Source organism: Salvelinus sp. IW2-2015, unplaced genomic scaffold, assembly GCF_002910315.2.
Source record: "Salvelinus sp. IW2-2015 unplaced genomic scaffold, ASM291031v2 Un_scaffold83, whole genome shotgun sequence".
Lineage (NCBI taxonomy): Eukaryota > Metazoa > Chordata > Actinopteri > Salmoniformes > Salmonidae > Salvelinus > Salvelinus sp. IW2-2015.
In genome coordinates, this window is record NW_019942514.1 from 933,912 (window position 1) to 955,023 (window position 21,112).

Here is a 21,112-nt window from a genome sequence, read left to right on the forward strand (position 1 = left end):
TTAAAGAGTGTACAATGTTCTTATGCACGACACAGTGCCTGGACACAGCCCTTAGCCGTGGTATATTGGCCCGAGGTGCCTTATTGCTATTATAAACTGGTAACCAAAGTACTTAGAGCAGTAAAAACAAATGTTTTGTTGTACCTGTGCTACCCGTTGCATTCAGGGATTGAACAACCCAGTTTCAAATCATTTTTAGAGCACGTGTGCTTCAAAAGTAGCTAGAATAAATTTTGGCCAAATATGCTATATCTCAATCAATTAAACAATTATTGCTCCTGGATGTTGTGTTGTGACCCTACATTTTTAAAGTTTGGAGCACCAGTGGTACCAATGAACATTTTTTATTTAGAACCTTGACTACAATTGAAAAATTGAAACGGGCCAATTTTTTAAAAGTGTTTCAGAGAGTTGGGCCGGTAAGCAAAGGGTTTGAGTTACAATTCCCGTGCTGACTAGGTGAACGATCTTAGCCCTAGTCGCTCAGGATAAGAGCGTCAGCTAAATGATGTAAACATTTTAAATTACTTTCTAATTTCTATTTCATGTTTGACATTGTAAATAAGAATCTGTTCTGAAATCATTTTAAGGGTTAAATCGTCTACGGCTTTTGACAATCTGAAATTGTTGTTTACAACCCTAAACAACAATACTTACAGGCCAGGAAGCAGTCCATACTGAAGGAGATGTTATCCAGACATATCGCTGATCCTGGACCTGATCCATTGTCAGTACTGAACTGGAGCCAGAACCTGAGGAGAAACACAATCTGATCTCATTCAACTCTAGTATGAACTGAAGATGAAGTATGCCTTTCCCCAATGCAGATTCAAGTCTAGGACAAGATAAAGATAGAGTATGTTTAATGAGTGTAGATATCCTTGCAAAAAGTTTCTTGAGCGTAATGATATCCCTGTCTTATCCTTCTCATCCTCGACTCAAGTTTTCTACTGGAATTAGTACATAAAGGAGTTAAAACATGACATAACTCAAATATTCTACTAGCACAACTACATACTTCAAAAGAAACATTGTTGATCACATAGATTTTTCTGCCAGTACGAGAACATGTCATAAAGACCTCATGTAGAGAATGAGTGACTTCTGCCCGTACTATAGTGTTCTATTAGATAACGGCAAATAGACAGCACACTGATGCACAGTGAATTTCAGGTAGCTACTGTTCTTTTCCCTTCAATTTGCTCATGCTATTTGGTGTGCAATGGTGAGACAAAAGGAACAGAGAAGATACATGACAGACTACTGTAGAGAGACAACTTTGAAGACATCCGCACGCTTCATTTGACTTTGTTACAGAATAAAATCCTATCAAAATCAAGACACTCATCTTTTCCCTCCCATCTTGCGTTACAAAAATGTCTTCAAAATTTGGGCATTTTCTTGGTGGAAAGGTCAATTAAGACTTCATGGTCGAAATGCGTCCATTGTGACTCCTGATTGAGAATACATCTAAGTAATATTTAAGGTGGAAGTGTTGGCCGTCTTTTTCATAGTACCCAAAAGGTTGAAAAAGTAAATCCTAACTTAACTCCTAACTTGGCCCTCATCTACTTCCATACTGCCCTTCACGGTCCAACAACATGGGTCGCTACTACAACCTAACCTTTATCCACGGACTTCCCTATTCCTCTGCCTATATTCCAGAGATCCAGACCAAAGGTCATACCTCGAGTCCGGGCGAGTTCATAAGGCGTAAGGACACGCATTTTAATGAAGAACGTGGGCAGAACAAACTCCATAAAACCGTGAATAAAAATATAATAACTCTCTGAGGATTGGGATTAGCCCCGGCTCCGACGATAGAGAGTGCTCAATCAAGCACACAGAGATGAAACAAGTCATAGAGCTTTTTTATTTGATTTATTTCAGCTCCTCACAGTGAATAACTGAAAAAGCAAGTGCCGTAGCTAATTGGAGGAAAAGGCAGGTGAGTGGAGGCCTCTGTATAGATTTTCACTTCCTTGTTTGTTTGTTTTTTAAACAAGTGATACAGTGAGCGATAAGGTGAATATGGAATTCACCGTACAAGGCAAGTGGACCTATTGGGAGGGTGAAAGGGAGGGTTTTAACCTGGAATGTAAATGTTGAAAATCTGCATTCGGAAGGAAGAACTGAAGAGAAAAGCTATTCATTACTGCATCTTTGGACCTGAGGAGGCTACATGTGTTTTCTTTCATCCCAAAAGAATACACAAAGCACATGCACCTCTGTGGTTTGCAGGTTCTTTTACGCGTTGACATGGTGCGTGTTTCAACTGTAGTATGAGTCTATAACCTCACCATCTAATGATGCAGTGCCCTATTTTGACCCTGTTAAATATTCATACACTTCACTTTGTTTGCCTAAGGCTGGGATTGGCCATAATCACTTGTCTCTCTGTCAATGGACCAAATTGATCCGCCGTACCAGTCAACAAGTCCGTAGAGAGGAACGATAATGCGCCTCCAGCCTTTCTTGGTCTTGGGCTCGTTGGCAGAGTGCCACAGTCTGCGCTGCTCCTCTGGCCGTGTGCTGTTTTCCACCAGCCACAAAGACAGTGCCCCTCTCTGGCCACCTCCAGAACACATCAAGAACCGTACCTGTCGGGGAGATCAAAAAAAAAGTATGAGTATTATGAGCCAGAATAGGACTTGACGGAGACACACATGGACATCTCAAATCATTTGTTTGAACGCATCAGATGGTGATGCTATACTGTCATGATTACTAGTTTAGAAGTAGTGTACGCACGGCCAGTTACTTGCAATTGCAGGGTACATCATGAAGATAAACACCTGCACTCTGTTGAATGTTCCCCAGTGTTATTAAATGCAACATTTTAACCTGAAATGTCTTCATCCAGCCAAGCATTCAGGGAAGACATTTGACTATAAAAAAATGTAACTAGATAAAACTGCAGGAGCCGTGTGCGGGTATCTGTCTTTATTTCATGAAAGTTACAACTGCAGATTCATCAATTGTCTCAGCTGTACACTTTGCTGTACAAAGTTCCCGGTTCATATTGCTCATATTCTTCTCAAACGAACTGCACAACATTCCACCTGTCTAAATGCTATCTTTCTGTCTCTCCAGTATGCACAGGTGACGAATAGGGTTTCCCTCTGATAAACTGTGTAACTATAATTTCAATGATGTAGTACGAGGTATTCTATCGCAGTGCACCATCCCCCTCACTCAATAATCATTGATCCAGATTTCACCTTTGTGAAACTGTGAGAAGTACCCCCGACATCAAGATTATAGAAGTCAAACAGTGTTTGCCGGGCATTACTTCGAGGTGGGCATGATCTGCAACTAATAACCAAGCCAATCTACTCTTGAGATTGGGTCCTGCGTCAGACAGAACCCGACAGGCAGGCACCGTACATTGGACAGCTCAGGGGTCGTGTAAGGGGAGAGATTGAGGTGCTAATCTTTGGGCCCTTGCCAAGGAACCACTGACTGCGGCTAGCTGGGCTGTAGCGGTGCCGCGAGCACAGTTCAGGACTGATATCCCCGTCTCTGTTTATCTTTCTATCTCTTCCTCTTTCTCTCTCTCTCTCTCTCTAGTCGTGCTTATCCACACACTCCTCTCTCTCTCTCCTGTTCACTCCGTTTTCAACAGACCTTCCCCCACCTCCAAAATACACCTTAATATGGACACCATACCAAATACCTCTAAATATGATATCGGGGCCCACTTGCCAGACACCTTCTATAAAGAGGCGGATGTTTACAACCATAGCCGTGGACTCACCCTGTCTAGACCTGACTGACAATCCCGCTGGTCGCAGACTGACCAATAAGGCTGTCACGTTCCTGACCTATTTTTATGTTATTTTGATTATGTTTAGTTGGTCAGGGCGTGAGTTGGGGTGGGCATTGTATGTTGTGTGTGTTTTGTTTAGTCTATGGGTGTTGTATTGTGTATAGGATAGATAATTGTGAGGTTGTCTAGTTATGTCTATGGCTGCCTAGATTGGATCTCAATCAGAGACAGCTGTCATTCATTTGTCTCTGATTGGGAGCCATATTTAAGGTAGCCATAGGCAGTAGGCTTTTGTGGGTAGTTGTCTATGTTTAACGTTTGTTGCTTGTCTGTGCACTTGCGTTATTTAGCTTCACGATCGTTTGTTGTTTTGTATTTTGTTTGTATAGTGTTTTCGTTTCATGTTCATCTTGTTCATTTATTAAAAGAAGATGGCTTATTTTCCTCATGCTGCGTTTTGGTCCGAATCTCTTCCACACGATCGTGAACAGAACTACCCACCACAACAGGATCAAGCAGCGTGAGCGGAACCAACAACAGCGGCAAAGTAAACAGGACTCATGGACATGGGAGGATGTTTTGGACGGTAAAGGTTGCTAACACATGGGAGGAGATCCTGGCTGGAAGGGATCGCCTCCCATGGGAACAGCTGGAGGCACTGAGGAGAGCAGAGGCTACCGGAGTGAAGAACGCGAGTTATGAGGGGACGCGTCTTGACGGAAGCCTGAAAAGCCCGTGAGTAACACCCAAAAATGTCTTGGGGGGTGGCTAAAGGGGAGTGTGGCGAAGCCGGGTTGGATACCTGAGCCAACTCCCCGGGCTTGCCGTGGAGTGAGAGGGCGTCGTACTGGTCAGACACCGTGTTATGCGGTAAGCGCACGGTGTCCCCAGTACGCGTGCTTAGCCCAGTGCGGGCTATTCCACCTTGGACTGGGGAGGGCTAGGTTGGGCATCGAGCCGAGTGCCATGAAGCCGGCCCAACGTATCTGGTCTCCAGTACGTCTCCTCGGGCCGGCGTACATGGCACCAGCCTTACAGGTGGTGTCCCCGGTTCGCCTGCATAGCCCAGTGCGGGCTATTCCACCTCGCCGCACTGGCAGGGCTACGGGGACCATTCAACCTGGTAAGGTTGGGGAGGCTCGGTGCTCAAGAGCACGTGTCCTCCTTCACGGTCCGGTATATCCGGCGCCACCTTCCCACCCCAGCTCAGTACCACCAGTGCCCTACACCACGCACTTCTAGTGCATCTCCAGAGCCCTGTTCCTCCTCCACGCACTCTCCCTATGGTGCGTGTCTCCAGCCCAGTGCCCAGTTCCGGCACACGCACCAAGCCTCCTGTGCGTCTCCAGAGCCCTGTACGCACTGTTCCTTCTCCCCGCACTCGCCCTGAGGTGCGTGCCCTCAGCCCGGTACCTCCAGTTCCGGTACACGCACCAGGCCTAGAGTGCGCCACGAGAGTCCAGTGTGCCCTGTTGTTGTTCCCGCACTAGCCTGAAGGTGCGTGTCCTTAGCCCGGTACCTCCAGTTCCGGTACACGCACCAGGCCTACAGTGCGTCTCAGCCGGCCAGAGTCTGCCGTCTGCCCAGCGGCGCCTGAACTGCCCGTCTGCCCAGCGGCGCCTGAACTGCCCGTCTGCCCAGCGGCGCCTGAACTGCCCGTCTGCCCAGCGGGCGCTGAACTGCCCGTCTGCCCAGCGGCGCCTGAACTGCCCGTCTGCCCCAGCGGCGCCTGAACTGCCCGTCTGCCCAGCGCGTCTGAACTGCCCGTCTCCTACGCCGTCTGAACTGTCCGTCTGCCATGAGCCTGCAAGGCCGCCCGTCTGCCATGAGCCTGCAAGGCCGCCGTCTGCCATGAGCCTACAGAGCCGTCCGCCAGACAGGAGCCGCTAGAGCCGTCCGCCAGACAGGAGCCGCTAGAGCCTTCCGCCAGACCGGATCAGCCAGAGCCTTCCGCCAGACCGGATCAGCCAGAGCCTTCCGCCAGACCGGATCAGCCAGAGCCTTCCGCCAGACCGGATCAGCCAGAGGCCTTCCGCCAGACCGGATCAGCCAGAGCTTCCGCCAGACCGGATCAGCCAGAGCCTTCCGCCAGACGATAGCCAGAGTCGCCAGCCATGACCAGCCAGAGCCGTCAGCCAGCCGTGACCAGCCAGAGCCGTCAGCCAGCCATGACCAGCCAGAGCCGTCAGCCAGCCATGACCAGCCAGAGCCGTCAGCAAGCCATGACCAGCCAGAGCCGTCAGCCAGCCATGACCAGCCAGAGCCGCCAGCCAGCCAGGATCCGCCAGCCAGCCCGGAGCTGCCGTCCCTCAGCCCGGAGCTGGGTCCTCAGCCCGGAGCTGCCGTCCCTCATCCCGGTGTTGTCCCTTATCTCGGTGCTGCCCCTTATCCCGATACTGCCCCTTCAGTTAGGTGGGTTTAGTTGGAGGTGGTCATTGGGGGGGGATACGGAAGCGGGGAGTGACTATGGTGGTGTGGGGGCAGCGTCCAGAGCCGGAGCCACCACCGTGGACAGATGCCCACCCAGATCCTCCCCTAGACTTTTGGTGGTGCGTTCGGAGTACGCACCTTGAGGGGGGTTTATGTCAAACGTTCCTGACCTATTTTTATGTTATTTTGATTATGTTTAGTTGGTCAGGGCGTGAGTTGGGGTGGGCATTGTATGTTGTGTGTGTTTTGTTTAGTCTATGGGTGTTGTATTGTGTATRGGATAGATAATTGTGAGGTTGTCTAGTTATGTCTATGGCTGCCTAGATTGGATCTCAATCAGAGACAGCTGTCATTCATTTGTCTCTGATTGGGAGCCATATTTAAGGTAGCCATAGGCAGTAGGCTTTTGTGGGTAGTTGTCTATGTTTAACGTTTGTTGCTTGTCTGTGCACTTGCGTTATTTAGCTTCACGATCGTTTGTTGTTTTGTATTTGTTTGTATAGTGTTCGTTTCATGTTCATCTTCGTTCATTTATTAAAAGAAGATGGCTTATTTTCCTCATGCTGCGTTTTGGTCTGAATCTCTTCCACACGATCGTGACAAAGGCACGAATAATGCATTCAATATCGCCAGCCTCTTATTGTTTGGGGTTGAACTCGTGTCTGGAAATCTCTGGGAAATCCCCATGATAGCTTGCTAACCCGCCACTATCCGGGTTGGGATCAAATTTCATGCAATCTGTCCATTCAGGAAATAGTTGAATTCAATGAATTGATTAAATTGAGAAATGATTAATGAAGCAGTGCAAGCTTCCACTTGCGCTCCCCCTCACCTGTCCACTGCAGCTCTTTCCAGGCCAGTGTAAATGTGTGTGAGTGTGTGTGTGTGCAAGCGTGCGTGGGTGCATGAGTCTGTCTGTCTGTCTCTGTTTGTTTTCCGGCAACTTACAAGGTAAACTAATAGTTAAATTGAGAGATATTGCTTCAAGATATTCAACAAGAACTTTTAAAATCCATTAGTTGAATTAATTTCCTGAAGTAAGGGGAGCTCTGCTCATTATACCTACAAATAATTGTCAGTCATTCGGCAATCCTGCTATCATCTAGAACTTTGTTTTTCAATAGTAATACTGCTCTATTTTTATTCCAGGTTTTCTATTTTTCTATTTTTATTCCTGCCTGTTTTCTTCCAGACTCTCCTGTCGAACATAATTAGTCTGTCCATTCATTCATGTTGTTGTTTGTGCTCCACACTTTCTGTGTCTCCATCCCAAATGGCACCCTATTCCCTACATGGGTCCTGGTCAAAAGTAGTGCCCTATAAAGGAAATAATAAATAAACAACCCTGTGTGTAAGTCTGGTTGGTCAGACTTAAAAGACTACATCTGAACTATTTGTGCAATGCGTCTTAATTATAATTACCCAAAGCTGAGTCTCCAAATGTGCACACAACGGGAGGGCATTGTGTGTGTGTGTCTGTCTGTCTCTCTGAGTGTCTGGTGTGTGTGTGTGTGGTGTGGTGTGTGTGTCTGAGTGTATGTGTGTGTGGTGTGTGTCTGTCTGTCTCTGAGTGTCTGGTGTGTGTGTGTCTCTGAGGTGATGGTGTGTGTGTGTGTGTGTATCTGTCTCTGTGTGTGTGTGTGTCTTTGAGTGTCTGGTGTGTGTGTATCTGTCTATCTCTGTTGTGTGTGTGTGTGTGTGTGTGTGTGTGTGTGTGTGTGTGTGAGAGAGAGAGGGCTCTCACCTCACATCGAGAGTTCCGTAGGGGAGGGGGGAAGAGAGGGCTCCTGAGCAACGTTGACACCTGATGACCCTTGGACTGCCCTCCGTCCACACTGAACATGGCACCTGTAACGCACGCACACGCATACATGCACACAAACAAATAAACAGACAGAACAGAAGAGTATATGCACCCACACACACACACACAAACAAGTACGTAAACACACAGAAAACCAGTTAAATATCTTTGCTTTGCAACAACAACAAAAATTCAATGACACGGCAGATTTTACATAAAAGTTCCAGTGAATGATAACAACAGAGGTTGTGTTTTCTCTGTTATGCCCGAATTTGAGCATACAGTATAGGCCTTACTTTGCATTACAGCCACTAAAGGCATACAGTAAATTGATGACGACCAAGTCCAGAAACAACTGGATTGGTACTGTATAAGCAATATGGTTCAGCTCCACTTTTTCGTTTATACTTTTTCCACATATTACCTACATCTATCCAGTCGTTTCAGATCTTCACAAGTGCCTTAGGGGTAATAGACTGCCTCGGCGGTAGCTAGGGGTTGTGTACAGGGCTTGTGTTATCGATATCCGAATGGATGATTCACCTGAGGATGATGAACAGCTGGGCCGCACCCCTTTTGGCGGGGTGTGGACACGCCTCCAGGAGGATCCCTTGGCCGCTGTTGGCTGCCAACCGCATTCGCCATCCTCGAAGGAGCAATAGCTGCCGTTGAGAAACTGACCTGAGAGCGAGAGAAAGACAGAGAGACCGAGAGAGGTAGAAAGAGGAGAAGAAGGTGAGTAGCCTTGTAGCTCAATTGACCTAGAGAGAGACAGACAGATAGTGAGAGAGATGGAACATCAGAGAGGAGGACATGATGAGAGGAGTGTCTCAGTAGCAAGGGCAGAGGGAGAGAGGATGGGAGAAACAGAGAGAAAATTGAGAGCATACGGCTAGAGATGGTGAGGGGGAGTGCGGGAGTGCGGGAGAAGAAGGGGGGCAGAAGGAGAGAAAATATGGAGCTAATCCTTTTGGTCCCAGTGCTTTATAAAGAGTGAGTGAGTGAGTGACTGATGAAGGGAAGGAGAGAAGGATGGGGGATGAGGGAAGGGTGAAAGGGGAGAGACCAGAAGGAGGAGGAAAAATACAGGGGCTAATAATTTCAGAAAAAGTGAGAGAAAGAGCAAGAAGGGGGGGGGGCGCCCAACCAACTTTTACACATCTGAAAGAGATGAGTCGAAGAGAGAGAAGAGAAAGAAAAGGGGAGGATGAAAAATAAATTATAGAAAAAAGGTTTGGTGATGCAAGCCTGCTGTCAATTGGCGACTGCACTTTATATATAGCAGTGGAGGCTCCTCAGAGGAGGAAGGGGAGTACCATCCTCCTCAGTGAAAAAAGAAAAAGGGAAACTAACAAAGTTATCCTTTTTATATAAAACTATACTAAATATATTCACGTCACCAAATAATTGACTAAAAAACACTGTTGAAATGAAGGTCTACAGTTGCCTCAACATCACTCTGGAGGGTAGCACCGTGGTGTAGCCGTAGGACAGCTAGCTTGTGTCCTCCTCTGGATACATTGACTTCAATATAAAACTTAGGAGGCTCCTGGTTCGCAGCCCCGTCCATAGACTTACATAGTACGTCAACCTATCAGAGCTCTTGCAACATGAACGGACATGTTGTCCACACAATCAAAGGATTAGAGAATGAATCTAGCACTGAAAGCATAAGCTACAGCTAGCTAGCAATACAGTGCATACAATGTGGTGAGTATTTGACTCAAAGAGAGAGAAAGACAATAGGTGAACAGTTTAACAAATGAATTTATTCCAAAATGAAGGAGAAGCGAGAGAGATTTCGTAGTATATTTTTTTTACACTTTCACGTTCACTTACTTAGCTAGCTTCAAATGCAGCTAGCTAGTTTAGCCTACTCAAACACCCAGCTCAAACAGAGAGGGATGCTATGTTACCTAGCTGGCTATGGCTTTCCAACACTGGACCTCATCCAAGGCGGTTGGTTTTATAAATGTATTGCCACCGGGTAACTACTTGCTGCTGACTGTACACTGTACTGCATGATTGAAGCGGGTTTTACTAAAGCGCTAGTTCTAGTAGCTATGTTGACTGTGACGTGGTCATGTGTGGCAAAGAAGGACATAGGTCAATTGCAGTTGTTCCAGAACAAAGCAGCACGTATCACACTTATGTACACAGAGGGAAAGTGTCAGTAACATGCATGTCAGTCTCTCCTGGCTCAAAGTTAAGGAGAGATTGACTGCATCCGTATTGGTCTTTGTGCGAGGTGTTGATGTGTTGAAGGTACCGAACTGTTAAGCAGTAGGCAAACAGTGCAGACACTCATCAGTACAACACAAGACATGAAACCCGAGGTCTCTTCACAGTCCCCAGGTCCAGAACAGAGGCTGGGAAACAGTATTAAATAGAGCCATGACTACATGGAACTCTCTGCCACCCTAGGTTTCTCAAGCTAGCAATAAAACCAGTTTTAAAAAAACTGATAAAAGAACACCTTACTGCACAAAGGGGACTGTGAAGCGACACAGCCATTTTATATATCTTGTATTGTAATTTGCACTGTACTGTGTATTAGACCTAGATATTGTGTGCATGTACTGATATGTAGGCTGTGTGTGATGTTTTAAATGTATGTATTTCAATCTTTGACTAATAATGTTCTGTATTATGTATTATGTTCTGATTCATGTGGACCCCAGGAAGAGTAGCTGATGCTTTTGCAGCAGCTAATGGGGATCCTAATGAATACGAAATCCCAAATACGTGGCAACGATGTAGGCTGTGCGAAGCGGTTAGTGGTCATGATATGAAGGTTTGGCTTAGAAAGGTTTTTTCGCCTGGTCAGAGACAGCTGATATGTTGTGCACTGAAATCCACAAGCGAAGGGAAAAGGTGAGAGGAGGAGAGAATGTAGGATAGATGCGAGAAGGAGTTATATATATGCAACGAACTGTTTGTATGTGGCAACTACGAAAGTGAACTGTGTTTGTATGTGATCAGGGGTGTATTCAAATGGAAGCAAACTAAACAAAACGGGGATAAACATACCTGAATTTGTCCAATAGAAACTCTCGTTTGCAACTGTTGGACTAACGATTACACCCTAGATCAGCTACAGGCAAGAGTGTGCAAAGCAGCATTGAATGTGCCACTGTCTGTCACCTTGATTACTCAAAATTCTCTCGACCTGTGCAGCTACGTTGTACATTTTCATTCAAAGGTTGTAGCAACCTCATGGTGGGTACAGGGAACATTCAAGTATCACGTAGTAGCCTAAACCCATCGATGTCACATTGAGCTGGGTGAATGGAATATGAATGACAGTCATCCAATATGCTGTAATAGAAATAAGGCCATGCTCAAAAAAAGAATCTCTCATCTTAACTGGCACCGACCGCCACTGATATATAGCTGCCGAAAAGCCACTTCATAGGGGGAAGATACTTGCCCAAGGCTTCTAAGTAGGACAATTTGACCTGTTTCACATAGTAGTCATCACAGCAAGGATGTGTGCTGCTAGCTCCAGCACTTTAAGGGCCTGTACCACTCCTGCAGTTTGTTCCCATGCTGAAATAGTTCCTTCTGTAACTTGTTCTCTCTACACTAATTGGCACTGGATGACACAATTAAGGAGACTCAAAGATCCTCACAGGGAAGGGAACGCAACGTTCATGCACACACAAACACACGCACACACATGCATGCAGACACACACACAAACGCACACCACCAAAATCAGCATCAGTGGCCACGAATGCAATTACATCTCTGTCTTCCACCGATCGTTGATAAGTGAAGCCTCTGCTCAACTGTTGCGACTCGTCTGCAGAGGCGAGGCAGAGCGAGAAAGGGAGGGTGGAAATGAGGACCTACGACTGTAAACACATCGACCAGCATAGTCTTCGATCCTCTAACGGGCGGATGTGTAAAAATGAATCCACCCCCCCATCTTCAATATTCAATATCAATGCCATAAAGTCCTCTTGATATAAATGATGGATCGATCATACGGAATAGGTTATGCCGAAGGGTAACACGTTGTGTTTTGGGACTCTGGAGTCGCGAAAGTCTCAGGGAGGGTAGATAGGCACAAATGCAGGGCACAACTGCAAGTGACTGAGGGAGAGAGAGGGGTCAGAGAGAGAGAAATAGGAGGGAGAGAGAGATGGGACAGAGGGGGGGAGAGAGAGAGCTGGGAGAGGAGAGAGAGAGATGGGACAGAGGGGGAGAGAGGGAGAGGTGGGAGGGAAGGAGAGAGCAAGCCATGGGAGAGCGAGCTCTAATTCCCAACACAAATAGACTTTGTGCTTACCATCACGTTGCAATCCTCAGGACATAATTTGAGCGGAAAAGGGCAGGTGACTAATAGATCCATTGTTTATGACATGAGAAGTCGAGTAATGTACAGTGCTTTCTACTTCTCATGTCAAACAGAGTCAATCCACTAAATGAGATCAATGATGTAACTAGTGTTATCGTAACCACTGATAAATAACTACTCCATAATTGACAGGGTTGACTGGCACTATTTGAAGATAAGATACAACAGAGAAGTTGCCACAAAGAGGGAGCTTCGGATGGGTAACGAGCTTCCAAATAATTTGTTATGCACACCTCTCAAGTCACTCACTGTACAAAGACAACGGGATCAACAATTCCAGTGAATCCCAAGCTGTGTAACCTCTGGCTGCCACGTCTACCGATCTCCATGCATTTCATGTTTTAAGTAGTGATTAATTACCACTGTCATGCAATGGTCGGTCTCTCTGGGGCATCTCCAGCACACGCCACATTCAAATGTACACCGTCCCACTGGGTTAGTGTGCTAGTCTAATTGGCATTGGAAGCTTGATAGGTACTAGGATCATTAGCAGGGAAAAAGCCATCAGGCCTGGGATTTGAACCCTCACGTTAGCCTCTTATTTCGCTAGCCCCCATGGTTCGCTGACCTATAGGCACAGGGGAGTGGCCATCATAGGCATGCTAATGTTAATTCTGGTCAGCTTCATATACATATGCATGAATGGAGATTAATTTAGGGGAAATTAACATTCTGTATGTTTTTCCTGGAAATCATTTAAAATTTATTTACAGAGATATGTACAGCGACACACATGCAATTATATACAGTGCCTTCAGAAAGTATTCATACTCCTTTGCACACCTGGATTGTACAATATTTGTCCATTATTCTTTTCAAAATTCTTCAAGCTCTGTCAAATTGGTTGTTGATCATTGCTAGACAACCATTTTCAAGTCTTGCCATAGGAACATTATCACTGTCTTCTTGGTAAAGCAACTCCAGTGTTAATTTGGGCTTGTGTTTTAGGTTATTATCCTGCTGAAAATTGTATTTATCTACCGGTGTCTGGTGGAAAGCACACTGAACCAGGTTTTCCTTGAGGACTTTGCTTCTGCTTAAATCCATTTCTTTCTTGTCCTGAAAAACTCCCCACATGATGCAGCCACCACTATGCTTGAAAATAAAGTAGTAGTAATGTGTTGTATTGGATTTGCCCCAATCAAATCCAAAGCATGAACTGAATACCTGCCTCACCCAATGTGGTACAGATCTGCTATTTTTAAACTTTAGAATCGGAACACCCATCAGAAGCTAGCCAGCTAACTAGCTACTAGCTGGTAGTCAGTTAGCCACTGCTAGCGGTCTTCACCATTAACTCGGACACCAGCCAGCTTCAGCTCGGTCAATACCTGCCAGTCTGCACAGCGCGACACCAACCCAGAGCATATTGAACTGCTTTTTCTCTACCTCTTCACCGGATTCTTTCCCCAAGCCCTGGTCCATTACACCAGATCATCGCAGCTAGCTAGCTGCATTCGAGTGGCTAATGCTGGCTAACGCCTCTGTCCCGAAGCATGCACCAGTTAGCCTTGAGCTAGCCTCGAGCTAGGCCCATCTCCCGGCTTGCCGAAGAGGTCTACCAGCTAATTCTTGGGCTACAATACCTCTTTTGCCAATTGGCCTGGACCCTTTATTGCCGACACAGAGCCCCGCCGATCCATGGTCTGGTCTGCCGACTTATTGGTCCGAGGTGGTTTCAACAGGCTCTACGTCGCCGAAGGCCCATCTGCTAGCCGCGACCCGCTAGCTGTGTGAATCGCCGTGTCTTCAGCGCGCCTAGTAGCGACTACTGAACAGCTCCCTGAATCACCTATTGCTGCTCATTGGACCCTATGATCACTCGGCTACACATGCCTCTCTCTAATGTCAATATGCCTTGTCTATTGCTGTTTTGGGTAGTTATTATTGTCTTATTTCACTGTAGAGCCTCCAGAAATGCCCAACATGCCTTAGATGTCCCACCCCTCACACATGCAGAGACCTCACCTGGCTTAACTGGTGCCTCTAGAGACAAAACCTCTCACATCGTCACTCAATGCCTAGGTTTACCTCCACTGTACTCACATCCTACCATACCCTTGTCTGTACATTATACCTTGAATCTATTCTTCCATGCCAAGAAATCTGCTCCTTTTACTCTCTGTTCCGAACGCACTAGACGGACAGTTTTTATAGCCTTTAGCCGTACTCTTATCCTACTCCTCCTCTGTTCCTCTGGTGATGTAGAGGTTAACCCAGGCCCTGCAGTCCCCAGCACCACTCCTATTCCCCAGGTGCTCTCATTTGTTGACTTCTGTAACCGTAAAAACCTTGGTTTCATGCATGTTAACATCAGAAGCCTCCTCCCTAAGCTTGTTAAATTCACTGCTTTAGCACACTCCGCCAAACCTGATGTCCTAGCCGTGTCTGAATCCTGGCTTAGGAAGGCCACCAAAAATTCAGAATTTTTCATCCCGAACTACAACATTTTACGACAAGATAGAACTGCTAAAGGGGGCGGAGTTACAATCTACTGCAGGGATAGCCTGCAGAGTTCTGTCATACTATCCAGGTCTGTGCCCAAACAATTCGAGCTTCTACTTTTTAAAATCCACCTTTCCAGACACAAGTCTCTCACCGTTGCCGCTTGTTATAGACCCCCGTCATTCCCAAGCTGTGCCCTGGAAACCATATGTGAATTAATTGCCCCCCATCTATCTTCAGAGTTTGTACTGTTTGGTGACGTAAACTGGGATATGCTTAACACCCCGGCCGTCCTACAATCTAGATGCCCTCAAACTCACACAAATTATCAAGGAACCTACCAAGTACAACCCTAAATCCGTAACCTCATAGATTTCATCCTGACCAACTTGCCCTCTAAATACACCTCTGCTGTCTTCAACCAGGATTTGCAGAGGATAAGTTCATTAGAGTTACAAGTCTCAGAAATGCTTCACATAGTTCAAGTAACTGTTAGGTATGCGTAACTGGCTGTAAGGGAGTCAGGCGCAGGAGAGCAGAAGTTGGGTAGCCAAAGGAGCCTTTTATTTCGGCGAACAAAACACACGGCACTAAGAACACAAAACACAATATGGGTTAACATAACCCAGCGCATACCAGTCTAGCGTGCACATACACGAAACAACAAACAATTCCACACAGAGACATGGAGGGGAACAGAGTGTTATATACATGTCTAATACTGAGGGAATTGATACCAGGTGTGTAGGAAAACAAGACAAGACAAATGGAAAAATGAAAGGTGGATCGGCGATGGCTAGAAAACCGGTGACGTCGACCGCAGAACGCCGCCCGAACAAGGAGAGAAACCGACTTCGGCGGAAGTCGTGACAGTAACAGACACACCTCAACCTCAACTGTTCAGAGGAGAATTGTGGTCGAATTGTGGCAAAGAAACCACTACTAAAGGACACCAATAAGGAAGAAGGGAAATGCTTGGGCTAAAAAAAAACACGAGCAAAGGACATTAGACCGGTGGAAATCTGTCCTTTGAGTCCAACTTTGAGATTTTTGGTTCCAACCGCCGTGTCTTCATGGGACGCATAGTAGATGAACAGGTGATCTCTGCATGTGTGGTTCCCACCATGAAGCATGGAGGAGGAGGTGAGATGGTGTAGGGTGCTTTGCTGGTGACACTGCCTTTGATTTATTTAGAATTCAAGGCACACTTSACCAGCATGGCAACCACAGAATTCTGCAGCAATATGCCATCACATCTGGTTTGCACTTAGTGGGACTATCATTTGTCTTTCAACAGGCTGTGTAAGGGCTATTTGACCACGAAGGGGATTGATGGCCTCCACAATCACCCGACCTCAAACCACTTGAGATGGTTTGGGATGAGTTGGACCGCAGAGTTTTTTTATTTAACCRTTATTTTACCAGGTAAGTTGACTGAGAACACGTTCTCATTTGCAGCAACGACCTGGGGAATAGTTACAGGGGAGAGGAGGGGGATGAAAGAGCCAATTGTAAACTGGGGATTATTAGGTGACCGTGATGGTTGAGGGCCAGATTGGGAATTTAGCCAGGACACCGGGGTTAACACCCCGACTCTTACGATAAGTGCCATGGGATCTTTAATGACCTCAGAGAGTCAGGACACCCGTTTAACGTCCCATCCGAAAGACAGCACCCTACACAGAGCAGTGTCCCCAATCACTGCCCTGGGGCATTGGGATCTTTGTTTAGACCAGAGGAAAGAGTGCCTCCTACTGGCCCTCCAACACCACTTCCAGCAGCACCTGGTCTCCCATCCAGGGACTGACCAGGACCAACCCTGCTTAGCTTCAGAAGCAAGCCAGCAGTGGTATGCAGGGTGGTATGCTGCTGGCAAGAGTGAAGGAAAAGCAGCCGACAAGTGCTCAGCTTATGTGGGAACTCCTTCAAGACTGTTGGAAAAGCATTCCAGGTGAAGCTGATTGAGAGTATGCCAAGAGTGTTCAAAGCTCTCATCAAGGCAAAGGGTGGCTACTTTGAAGAATCTCAAATATAAAATATATTTTTATACGTTTTAACACTTATTTTACTACATGATTCCATATGTGTTTTTTCATCGTTTTGATGTCTTCACTATTATTCTAAAATGTAGAAAATAGTAAAAATAAAGAAAAAACCTTGAATGAGTAGGTGTGTCCAAACTCTTGACTGGTACTATACATGCATAATGAACTGCACACATACGCACGCACACACGTACATACACACACGCTTACGCATCACACAAACACACATACAAACACATACACACACGTCATGTACCTAATTCTTTTGAGGGTGCATTGATGGCCAAATTAAACCTATTTTAATTAATCATGACTTAAAGATGCATTATCTTCTATATTGTACAATTTAAAAGAACTGTGGCCTGTGCATTTCAATGGGCATGATGCCCCTGCACACAGACGTCCAGCCAATCCAACATTGGCATAAAACTGTTCCTTTGAGAAAACAAATGTGTTCCGTAAAACGAAAAATAAGAACCGCAGAAACATTCTAAGGGTGAGAAATGCTAGTGACGTATGGTATCGGCGTGGGAAACATGTATGCTCTGACGGCGCTCTGCAGTGCCTCTGTCAAGTAAGTTCAGGCAGCCGTAGTTGTGGGCTTACGTCCCAAATGTCACTGTATAGGGCTGTGGTCAAAAATAGTGCACTATATAGTGAAAAGGCTGCCATTTGGTACATAGCCATAGCTGTGTAATGGCAGGCAGTCGGGGCACAACATCTTCATTAAAGGAGCTCTGCCTGATCTATTTTGCCGCTCTACCAAGGTTGAAGATGACTCGGCGCACACGATATGCCCCCCCCATCCACCTACCCCCACCCACACAAACAGCCTTCAACCTCCATCACCCACAACAGACCCAGTCCAATGGTGAAGTACACTGAGCAAAAAATATAAACACAACATGTAAAGTGTTGGTGCCATGTTTCATGAGCTGAAAAAAAAAATCCCAGAAATACGCACAAAAAGCTAATTTCTCTCAAACGTTGTGCACACATTTGTTTACATCACTGTTAGTGAGCATTTCTCCTTTGCCAAGATAATCCATCCAACTGACAAGTGTGGCATATCAAGATGCTGATTAAACAGCATGATCAGTACACAGGTGCACCTTGTGCCGGGGACAATAAAAGCACACTTTAAAATGTGCCGTTTTGTCACACAACACAATGCCACATATGTCTCCAGTTTTGAGGGAGCATAAAGTTGGCATGCTGACTGCAGGAAGGTCCACCAGAGCTGTTGCCAGATAATTTAATGTTCATTTGTTCAATTGAATGTTCATAAAGCCTTTTTGTTGCAAAATAAATCATTCTGATTGGCTGGGCCTGGCTCCCCAGTGGGTGGGGTGCAGCCCACCCATGGCTGCACCCCTGCCCAGTCATGTGTAATCAATAGATTAGGGCCTAATTTATGTATTTAAATTGTCTTATTTCCTTATATGAATTGTAACTCTGTAAAAACGTTGAAATTGTTGCATGTTTATATTTTGGTTCAGAATAGATAAGCTGTACTCACTGCACATGTCCCCTTCGTCGTCGCCGAGTGGGCAGTCCATCGTGAAGTCACACAACTGTCCCAGAGGGACCCCCGGGCCGTGGTGACAATGGTACTGGCCCTGGAGGGGGATGTTGTGGAAAGGGGAGAGATCTGGAGAGAAGCAGAGAGAGAGACAGAAACACATCTGTCAACAGAGAGAAATGAATCATCATCACAATGACATGGTTGAGGCTTGAGGGTGTCATGAAATGGACACCGTAAACAAAACTGCTACGATGTACTATTTACAACAGAAAAGTGTAGTTTGCATAGATATACACACACATGTACTTTTACATATGATATGCTCCCATGTTGTTGTGGAACGGGGAGGAATCTAGAAAAATCATAGAGAGATAGAAACACAGAGCAATGAGTGCTGGAGGTTAGTCTTGCGATACTGCTGCCACCGCCAGATCACATACACTGAGTGTAAAAAACATTGGGAACATACTCTTTTAATGACATATACTGACCAGGTGATTCCAGGGGAAAGCTATGATCCCTTATTGATGTCACTTCTTAAATCCACTTCAAATCAGTGTAGATGAAAGGGAGGAGCCATGATAAAGAAGGATTTTCAAGCCTCGAGACAATTGAGACATGGATTGTGTATGAGTGCCTATCAGAGGGTGAATGGGCAAGACAAAATATTTAAGTGCCTGTGAACGGGGTATGATAGGCGTACCAGTTTGTCAAAGGCTCTAGTCACCCAAGTCATAAACTGTTCTCTCTGCTAACACACGGCAAGAGGGACTGGAGCGCCAAGTCTAGGACCAAAAGGCTCCTTAACAGCTTCTACCCCCAAGCCATTTTACTGCTGAACAATTCATCAAATGGCCACCCGGACTATTTACTCTGTTTTTACACTGCTGCTACTCGCTGTTTATTATCTATGCATAGTCACTTCACAAATTACCTCGACTAACATGTACCCCGCACATTGACTCGATACTGGTACCCCCTGGTGTATAGCCTCGTTATTGTTATGTAATTTTCTTCTGTTACTTCTTGATAATTTTTTAAAACTTTTGTTTATTTWGTAAATATTTTCTTAGCTCTATTTCTTTAACTGCATTGTCGGTTAAGGGCTTGTAAGTGAGCATTTCACAGTAAGGTCTACACCTGTTGTATTCGGCACATGTGACAAACACAAATTGATTTGAATGTGTCAAGAACTGCAATGCTGCTGGGTTTTTCACCCTAAAAAATTCAAACCAGCAGGGTAACTGAAGAAAATGTATAGGAGAAGATATCCAAACTGCATTTCTTCCAACAGATACTGTACAAAAGCTGTCAACTTCCAGTCAAGGATCAAGGAACTACCAGGGAGAAAGAAAAAGTGAAATGTTTCGGCCCTCCAGGATCATCACTGAATAGCCCTACAACTGTACAGCATAGAAGTGTCTGCTGGGTTGTTTGGTTGACCCAACTGCTGGGTTGCAGGCTTTGGGTCAAATTGGTTCGGTTGTTTTCTTTAAAAAGAGCACGGTTGGGTTGTTGATGCTGGGTTTTTGGTACTGAGTTATTGAGATATGACTAAGCGGGTCAGATCAGAAGACTGGAGGCATAGTTTAGTAGGAGTGTGGCTGGGGCTATGGCTGTCATGTCTTATTTTGTCATGCAAATTAATTAAATTATTCTATAGTAAGAATAATATAATTGAACTGAATAAAATAAAAAGGGCATTTTTCCCATATGCAAGTGTGCATATGAAGTGGCTATGTTGAGCATAAAAGTGATAATTTGAAACAGGTCCTGTATGCTACATTTAGAGTTTTTGGGCGAATTTAGTTGGGAACGATACAAACCTTAGAATGTCTTAGAAATCAAAACATTCAGTACATGGGCTGCGTGATGCGACGATAGTCTATTGACTATTTGAAAAAGTCGAGGAAAAAAAGCGTGCGCTCTGTTCCTTGCCTCAGGCGGCACACGCTGTTCTCTCATCAAGTGATCATATTTTCACCCATCAATTTGATGTTGTCTTTACTAATATCAAATGGGCAGGCACAAGGGCAGGGGTAAGAAGACATCCATATGCAATCGATTAGCGAATGGAGGTCGCTTTCCCACATTTTGTTTTTAAGCCGGGTAGGCTACTCAGGTTTTATAGTGCTGCAGCAGAGAAACAAATACAGTAGCAGCTTGGATCCTCCTCTTTTTAGTAGCAAACCATCAAAACTTTCCCACGGGATAGCATAAAGAAATGTCTGGGCTTATAAGAACACTTATTTCACTTCATGCATCAACCACTGTTTGAGGAGCATGCAGCCTCTCGCTGCGTGACAGGTGATATTCCATGATATGCCATGGGCTCTCCAACCATGTTCCTGCAGCTACCCAGTGCTTCATTTGGGAAACCCAGTGAAATCTGTTCAGGAACATCGATACTAACATGTTTTCACAACGAAACATATGTAATAAAACTGTTGACAGCCCCTGTTTCTGCACGCTTGAGAAAGAAATGAAGGAGAGGAGGAGGAGATGGAAACGCACGATAGTGAGATATTCTGTAGCTAAAGGTAATGCCAGCATATAAATTATGAAAATATAAAAAATGCCCTATTACTAGGCTATTCAAAAGACTCATGGATATAAAGTTTGGAGCATAGCATAAGGTAACCAGTCCATCCAGTATGTAAAATAATACAATCCACATTTAAAGACGATAACTAGAATTTGTTAAAAAAAATTGTTTTCGCCTTATGTAGCC

At 45.4% G+C, this 21,112-nt stretch overlaps 1 protein-coding gene across 1 annotated transcript; it reads right to left on the bottom strand.

Annotated features, from left to right (window-relative positions):
• Positions 1-1,971: 1,971 nt before the first annotated feature.
• Positions 1,972-18,494, bottom strand: LOC112068073 (ALK tyrosine kinase receptor-like). Its single transcript, XM_024135084.1, has 4 exons — positions 18,376-18,494; positions 8,547-8,684; positions 7,944-8,047; positions 1,972-2,600 (listed from the first exon to the last, which is right to left on the bottom strand). The coding sequence occupies exons 1-4, from the start codon at positions 18,413-18,415 to the stop codon at positions 2,364-2,366; spliced, it is 519 nt and encodes a 172-aa protein (XP_023990852.1). The 5' UTR covers positions 18,416-18,494; the 3' UTR covers positions 1,972-2,363.
• Positions 18,495-21,112: the final 2,618 nt, after the last annotated feature.